This window comes from Melospiza georgiana, chromosome 3 (genome assembly GCF_028018845.1).
Source record: "Melospiza georgiana isolate bMelGeo1 chromosome 3, bMelGeo1.pri, whole genome shotgun sequence".
NCBI classification, from domain to species: Eukaryota; Metazoa; Chordata; class Aves; order Passeriformes; family Passerellidae; genus Melospiza; species Melospiza georgiana.
The window spans coordinates 72,871,112-72,879,307 of NC_080432.1; the positions used below are offsets into that span (position 1 = coordinate 72,871,112).

An 8,196-nucleotide genomic window follows, 5' to 3' on the forward strand; every position below is an offset into this window, starting at 1 on the left:
GAATGCTGAAAAAAAAAGCAATTAAAAGGTGGAAAAGAATGATAATATTGTGTCTAAATAGCCAAGTTACGTTTTAGATGTGCTTTGGCTGACTGTAGCTCCAAAAGTACTCACATTGCATGAGCAAGCAGGATTTTCTCCTTGCTCTTTAGCAGCTTACATTTAGCCCACAGATGTCTTCTGTCTCAATTCAGTTTAATCCAATCAACTCACCTCACCCCACCCTGTCCTATACTTACCCGCTAGAATGTTTTTTGGGGTGAAAAGCAGCTGCTTCTTCCTGCTAAAGTTGGCATATGGAATATAGCAAGAGCACTTCCTTTCACTCATCATGTGTCCATGGCTCTCAAGGTCAAAACTGCTGAAACCAAGGTAAAGGGAATTGAGTTTATTTAGTGTTGTATATGTCACCAGATAGTATTAGAGAATTAGACAACTGCTGCGGGGCTGGAATGAGCTGTTGCTTTCATTCTTACAGACTGTTCTTCAATGTTCTCTTCCTAAAAATACCCCAAAATTAAAAAGATACTTTATCCTATAGTGCTGGCAGCAAGTACTGCAAAGTACATCTTATAAAAAGGATTTCAAAATATGTGATGTTGTTCCACTTATGAGATAAAATTCTTGAAGTGTCATAAAATTTTACATTTGATGTCAGCAGTGTTTTCTTAAGATTCTTCTTTTAAGTTGTTTTGACATATAATGAATAATCCTGTAGATTTTAACTTGTGAGTTCTTTGCTTTAAAATACCAGAAGATCTAGAAAGGGGAAAATAGATTGAAAGTAAAAAGTATTCTCAGATTTAAAAAAAATGGTATGTTTAAATTTCTGTGGCAAGGTCAAATTAAAAAAAATTAGGTAGAATGTGATAAAACTGGAAAATTTTCAGTGTTTTTATTTTTGTGTTGTGTGCATTTCCTTGGCTTACTCAAGTGAGCAAAGCATACTATAGCTAATGCCTCACTACATCCCTAAAACAGGGACTAGGAATATTCTGGGTACAAAGAGAAAAATACGGTGCCTTTGAGGCCAAAGAAGGTGGGTGGCTGACTTCATGGCTGGGAATTCACCTACTGTAATTACAGGTCAATAGGTCATCGCTCACAGCCCTCCTTCAGCTCTGGGATGTTCCCTCCAGTCCCCTCTCCCCACTTTTACTACTGTACCAATCTCCATTTAGGGCAGATAAGGCTTCACAGAGACAGCTGCAAGAGGCAGAATGATGGATAAAGGAGAATCACAGGAAAAGTGCAGCTGCCCAGAGCAATGAAATGAAAAAGATCCCCGCCAAAAATGTGCCTGACATTAAACTTCCAATGCTTGAAGTTTTGCTCAGGGGAGTAGGAGGCAGCATGGCTGCCAAACTTACGCGTGACACTGCAGCTGATTTCCATTACCACAGTCATGGTGTGCACTGTGGAAAGGAAGGGATCAAATGGGTTATTTGGCCAATTTTCATTTAGAATAAGAATACAGACAGTGCAAAGGAGCTGTATTTAGCCCACAAACCAATGTGGCTGAAGAGATTAATAGTTCTCAGTTTTTGTTTGGCTTTGTTTTGATGTAGGGAAAAAAAAAAAAAAAGAAAAGAAAAGATTAAGACTGTCCTGGACTTTTTGTTATTGACAAATATCAGTTTCTACAGGCATGATGGGTTTAGCTCCTGTTGCATTAGAAACTAAAGCTCTTTGGTCCCTCTTCTTGTGGGAGATAGATGCAGTATTCAATACTGAACACTTTACGACATTTAGCAATATAAAAATAGGTGGTTTGATATATTCACAGTGTTCCCACTTCTGTCAATGTTGGATGCTTCTGTAAATACATTACCTACCACACATCCCCTCAAAGAACTAAGGCCAGAAATGAATGTTAGTGTTGAAGTTTAATCCTCAGGTATCTACTGCTTAGTAAGATCTCTTATTTTCAGAGGGAGTTTGTTCCCTTTAAAAGTCAAGATGTCCTTCCTGCATCTTTTGAATTTGTCTAGCTAGAACTTGTAGCTGTTTACTTCTTGTGTCTTCTCTGATAGATTAAAGACCCCTTAAATACCTGGCATTTTCTGTGAAGGTACTTATCCATCATAATCAAATCATCCCTTGGAGCTAAACAGATTGACCTCTTTAGGGCTCTAGCCCTAATGGAGAAAACCCCCAAACATTTCTAGCTACAGCTCCCTTTTGAGTCTCTTCTCTGTACCTTCTTAATTTCTGAAAAGCCATCAAGAAATGTCCTCCTCCTTTTAGGAACACTTGTAAATTGTATATATTGTAGGTATATAACAATATATGATAGAAAAACAGCCACACATTACAGCCACACATTAGGAGCTGAAATGTACCAAAGCGCTTTTAGCACATTTATGTAATCAGCAACAGCAAAAATTCTGCCTAAATATTTTATTTTACAAACCTTTTTCACATTATATTTGATAGAAATCTAGAATTATTTTCTGAGAATGCCTGATGTTAGCATGGCTTTAGGTTTTACTGCTTTATGCCCTTTTGCAGGTTGTTCTGGTGAACCTGTTGATATGCATAATAGTTTTCTACACTGTGTACTACGTGGTCCTCTCTGTGTGCTTTGCAGCATTCAGGTAAGATTTCCTTGTCTTCAGTCCGACAGGCTGGCATACTGGAACTCATGGATGGAGACATGCCTGTTTAAAGGAAGCATCCAGACTGACAAACATAATTTTTCAAATTCAGTTAAATTGTTGTACCTGAGCCTTCTTTCAAATTGGCAAGTGGAGACTCAAAACTAATATAAATTGTTGGTTCTAATATTTGTCCTTGCAGTTACACCATGTAAATTAATGAACGTAAGAGAAATGATGACATGAAAAAATGACAGGAAAATAAAGATTTAAGAGTCAATGAAAAAGAGAAATTATATCCCCCCATGAAGTTATTGATTATCATGCATAGCACCAAATATCTTAAATAGAAGTGAGCAAGGGCAAAGCCAAAACTCAGAATGGGACTTGTAGAGCTTGCAAGAGTATTCCATTTGAAATACTATTTAAAAACACTCATAATATATCATGAAATCTAAACTCTAAATATTAAATACTAGAACTCTCTGTTTAAATGTATTAATTTTGTTTTCACAGGATTAAAATGTTGGATGGTTTGGCACCTTTTGATTTTAAAACAAATCCCTCATGGATTAACCCATATTATTTAGGTAACTGAAGTTTCTTTATCTTTTTTTTTCCCCTCACTCAAGAATCTATATTGCATATGGATGTAAACTTGTCTTGTCTTCCAATGGATAGTATTTTAAAGCTGTTTTAGTAATGATTTCTGTATTTTAACTACACTGCAATTAAATGCTTATGCATCTTGCCAGCGCTTCTCATTTCTGAACTGCTATTTAAAATTCAAGTGATTTTTAGGCTTTTTGTTGAGTTCTTCTGATCTTGCATCATCAGAAGAAAATGTCCTGCTTTGCCAGGATGCTTCATTTTCATTGCAGAACAATTACCACTCCCCATCAAGTTCCTTTACAAAGTCGTTTAATTTCATTTTCTTACTGCAGCAAATTTCTTATGAATCACTGGATGCAGATCAGAGAAATGGGTCACATTCAACTAATGGCAATTTTGCTTTGGTAATGCTTCAATACAGTGGGCATTAAAATATCAGAATTTGATTGTAGCTCAATCCCTAAAAGTATCTTTATATATCCTAATACAAATTTCTGCAATTTTTCTGAAGCTCTCAAAATACATTCTTTTTTCTAAAGAGCAATTCCTAAAAAATTACATGCATACATAAAATTTTACCAGATTTGTAATCTATTTTACAAAGGCAAACCTCATAATCTGTCAGTAAAATACATAAAGCTCAAAAGTAAATTGGTACGAAGCTTAAAAGAGTAATAAAAATGCATGGATGTTTGTATAGTGTTAATACTGATTTCAGATGAAGGAAGAACATTTATGTTATGCTAGTGGAAAAAAAATTAAAGCATATTCCATTAGAATTACTTTTCAGGGCCAAATATAATTACTGTATCTCAACATGATTTTTTCTCCAAATTTTATCCGTTTGATGCAACATGTTTATATGTGAAAGACAGCAGCTTTTTCATACCACCAATTAGTATTGCATCCTCCTTTCATCCATCCATGAAAGTGCATAACTATCTCAGGTATTTTATCTTCTTATTGCTATTGTTTGGAATATGAGAAGAAGTCTTTCAAAACCATGTTTAGTGAAAATATCCTATTTTCCTTTACAGTTCTTGTGATATCCCTGGAAATAACTTTCTTCCTTTGTGGTCTGCTGTTTGCTCTGGTTGTGGAAGAATGGGTTTGGGACTATGCTGTAACTGTTACTATTATTCATATCATCATAACTTCAGTCGGTAAGTAGGTTTACTGCTAAATAGTATCACATAATATCACAAGTTGAAGGAAAAATCCACTAGGATTCGTACAATGTATTACTGGACTAACTTAATTTCCCCTAAAGCTAAACACATATGTATCTGTATTTTCCATCCATTTGACTCATGCCTCTAAATTCTCCCATTTTAAACTTAATTCTGGATCTGCCACAGAATTTTAAACCATTACATTCTTATGAAAAAATCAGAGGTTTAGTTCATATTCTAGCAATTCATATCAAACAGATCCAGGCTAGATACAATTTCTGCATCTGGGAGCTGTAGGTTTTTTTCAAAACAAGACATTAATAGTTGTTCATGTCTGGATATTTTAAGAACTACTCATTAACACTTTAGCTCAACTTCAGAGTAAAAACTGAGGTTTTCTTCAGCAAAGTCAGTGCAAAGGTTTTAAGTCAGATCATTTGAACTAAATCTCAATGAGGAAAATGAAGCATTTTACCACAGAAATGCATTTCCCCCACGAAACTCTACCCCTTAAAGGAAAGAAAAAGAAAAGAATTAGCTGCTGTACACGAGACCCTTCATGTCTTTTTGCCAACACCTAGTAATCTGCTTCCTCCTCTCATGCTGTTTAGCAGAATGCTTCTATGGCTAATTAGGAAATATATTTTAACTCCATCCTTGCCAGATCCTAGGTAGGGTCAGACAAGATTCTTTTCTCTTAAAACAATGAGGTTAATATATTTATTCTAGAATGCAGAAAAAGGGAAATATCTTTGACAAATTAGGACACCCTCCCTACTGTATAGAGATTAATCTTTCATTTTCCATTGCTTTGCCCATTTGTCTTTTAGCACATTATACAGGTGGGAGATTCCCCAGTTCCCTAACAAATTAAGCCAGAGACCAACAGAGACTTTATCTTAAATTAATCATAATTTCTCATCTACTAAATTTGGTTTTCTGGGTTTTAGACTACTGGTATTCCTCATTAATAATTTTAGTATTTAAATCCAGGAATTTACAAAAGCTACCAACCCCCCCTCCCCCCCTGTTTGTATATAATTTTTAGAGGAGTTAGCTTCTGTCATTATATTGGATTATGTGTCCTGATGTCCCAACAGCCCCAGATTGATCATTGCTTCCTTCAGATGGCCAACCAAACCTCTGCTGGTGGACCCTGAGCTGTCAGCATATGCAGTGTGCTTCCCAGCCCCCTTTAATGCCCCTGTCAGCTTTCTTTGGGGGGAAATATGGGGTCTGAGAGTGGCCCTGCAGTTATCCCACAGTGGGGATATGGATCAGCTTGGGTGTGACCAGGGCAGATGCTGGTCAGGACCTAAAGCATTTGGCATTTCAATATCTGTAAAAAATATAATCTATGAAACACAGCAGACCATTGATACCATAGTGCATTGCTTACTTGTCCCCATTCTTACTGTTTCAAAATTTACATTTGTACTTTTCTTCTTCTTGCAGTTATGTCTGAATTTCCCCTGATGTTACACTGGTGGCTGGCATTAGGTATAATTTCATTCTTTAAAGTTTATGGTGCTAAAATCTGTGTAGAAAATTAGTGTTTATAATATGAATTGTTGCCTCACTAATTTCAGAATTGTCACATTTAAAGAAGAAGTGCAGGCATTTTGTTAATAATTCTTTTAATGACCCAGGTAAACAATTCTCTACTAGGATTTGCCACATCTTAGAAAAATCCTCTCTTTTAAGGCCAGAATATGCCCATTTAACACTAGTCTTGCAAACAAGCAGCAGACACATGACTTGAAATAAGTCATGATTAAGTCCTGACTAATCTCGACTTATTTAACCTGTAATAAGTTGAAATGTATCTCAATTCAGGTGTTAGAAAGACAGCTGTCCAAAGTTGTAGCCTTTCTTGATACCCTTTAAAATCAATGAAGAAAAACAGGTACCTTCAGAGGCAAGATTTATAAACATTATGTACAAGTACTTAAGAAAGATGAGATGACTTCAGTCATCACGTTTCCTCAAAGTGAATGGCAAAACTACATTTCTGAATGCTTAATTTTCTGTAAAATTAGAAGCCTAGATTTTTACATGAAAAGTAAATTATCTTGAAAAACAGTAGTTAAGGAAAAAGGACTGGCTTCTGTTCCTTTCTTATATTATGGATAACAAGGATCCACTGCTGCAATAAATTCCTAAGTGATGGGGAGAGATAAATAAATTCCCTCTCCTACAACAGACTTTGCAAAAGCAGTTGTGGAGGCTGATATCTTTGTAAGTAGTTAAAGCCTGGGGTAAAATGTTTAAGTTGGAGGGCTGTTGTTTTTTTTTTTTTTTTTTTTTTTAAATTGAAGATAAAATGAATGTCAGTTTAAAATTTTATCATAAAGTTTGTATTACACTACAAAAATTAATACAAAACAACAACATATCTTTTCTTTCAGGATCTGGAGTAATTTCAATGATTTGTGGAGGACAGATTTTGGCATATTACTTGTTCAAAGACAACTTCATTTACCCAATTCTAGATGACTTTTGAAAAGGAGTATTAGAACTTGCCTTTATATCTATGTGAATTCTATCGTTTCATTAATCAACATAATTGAAATGAAGTCAGCAACTGTCTAATTGTAAGGTTAATATTTAGCTTATCAGATCTCTTGTATCTTATGTTTTTGGCAATTTCATCACTTTCAGCTTTGTATATACATTTTTTATTAATCAAGTAATTAGGAACACTGTCTCTTGTTTAAAAACCAAGAAGCCATAAGGAGGATTAGAGCAATGGTGCAACATTCCTGCAAAATCCTACAAGTAGAAAGAAAACATTTATTTGAATGTAATGCTTTCAGGGTGTCTGTTATCTGCTGTATTTCATGAAATGGTGACTCTAACTTAGGCTGCTGTCTGACCTCTCACAAGCACTGAAAAACTTTAAAGTCACCTTATCTGGCATAAATCAGTGTAGGTTTAAAGCAGTCTTTACTGATAAACTCCTGGCAAAGAAGAAGGGTTGGACAGCACATATCTCTGCACCTCGTTCCATCTCAAAGCTCTCACTGGGAGGCAGAGGTACAATCCCTAATGTTGGGTTCACCCTTTTTGCTTCCAGGGGTGCTACAGGCAAATATTTTCCACAAAAGCTTCAGGCTATTCTCACCCATTTAATGACCCATTTACGGTCTGGCTGTGCTGAAAGGGGGAAAGGCAAATGCTACTGACACACTTTTCTACATATCCTTCTTTCTTCCCCAGCTTCCAGCAGCCAAAGTGGGTGTTTATGGGTAGTGGTAACTAAAAACAACAAACAAACTGTAGGTGTGGCTTCAATTTACTCTTTATGTCTTTAATCATAATAAAGTCGTGACAGAAAAATTGTGAGAAGGCAACTTAGTCTTAAATATGAAATCCAGTGATTGGATTTCAACTGCAGTTTGTTCAGAAGAGGAAGACTAAATTGCTGTTTGCAAAGGAGTGCTAAATGTTGCATTTGCCTTAATCTCACTCAACAGATAATACCTCTGAAGAATCAGTCCCCTGTTGATCTAATCAAATATCTTAAAATTTATTGCAAGTTTTGACATTTTCAATTAAGTTTCGGTACTGAAAGTACATGTACAGTGGGAAGGATCATTCAGAAGACTCCCAAAAGGAGTTTGTTTCTCATGAATGATGCATATGTAAGTCATTTTAGAGAGAGACCCAATATGTAAATCCATAGCACTGAACAGATGTAGACTTTACAAGTTCTTCAGCATGATATGCTGCATACTGAAGTCAGAAGGGATAATTCTGTAGAGTGAATAAACTGACTTGCAAATCTTCAGAAACATGACTGTGCAGATAACTGA

General features: G+C 35.7%; 1 protein-coding gene across 1 annotated transcript; it reads left to right on the forward strand.

The window, feature by feature from the left end:
* The first annotated feature begins 321 nt into the window (after positions 1 to 321).
* Positions 322 to 6,884, forward strand: TMEM244 (transmembrane protein 244). Its single transcript, XM_058021744.1, has 6 exons — positions 322 to 372; positions 2,512 to 2,597; positions 3,114 to 3,187; positions 4,247 to 4,372; positions 5,837 to 5,881; positions 6,790 to 6,884. The coding sequence occupies exons 1-6, from the start codon at positions 340 to 342 to the stop codon at positions 6,882 to 6,884; spliced, it is 459 nt and encodes a 152-aa protein (XP_057877727.1). The 5' UTR covers positions 322 to 339.
* Positions 6,885 to 8,196: the final 1,312 nt, after the last annotated feature.

What these genes read in the sequence shown, in the direction of transcription:
- TMEM244 (XM_058021744.1), top strand. Translation starts at nt 340, where the DNA reads ATGGCTCTCAAGGTCAAAACTGCTGAAACCAAG. An exon ending in TCAAAACTGCTGAAACCAAG is followed by an intron (nt 373 to 2,511) that starts GTAAAGGGAATT and finishes GCCCTTTTGCAG; the next exon opens with GTTGTTCTGGTGAACCTGTT. An exon ending in GTGTGCTTTGCAGCATTCAG is followed by an intron (nt 2,598 to 3,113) that starts GTAAGATTTCCT and finishes TTGTTTTCACAG; the next exon opens with GATTAAAATGTTGGATGGTT.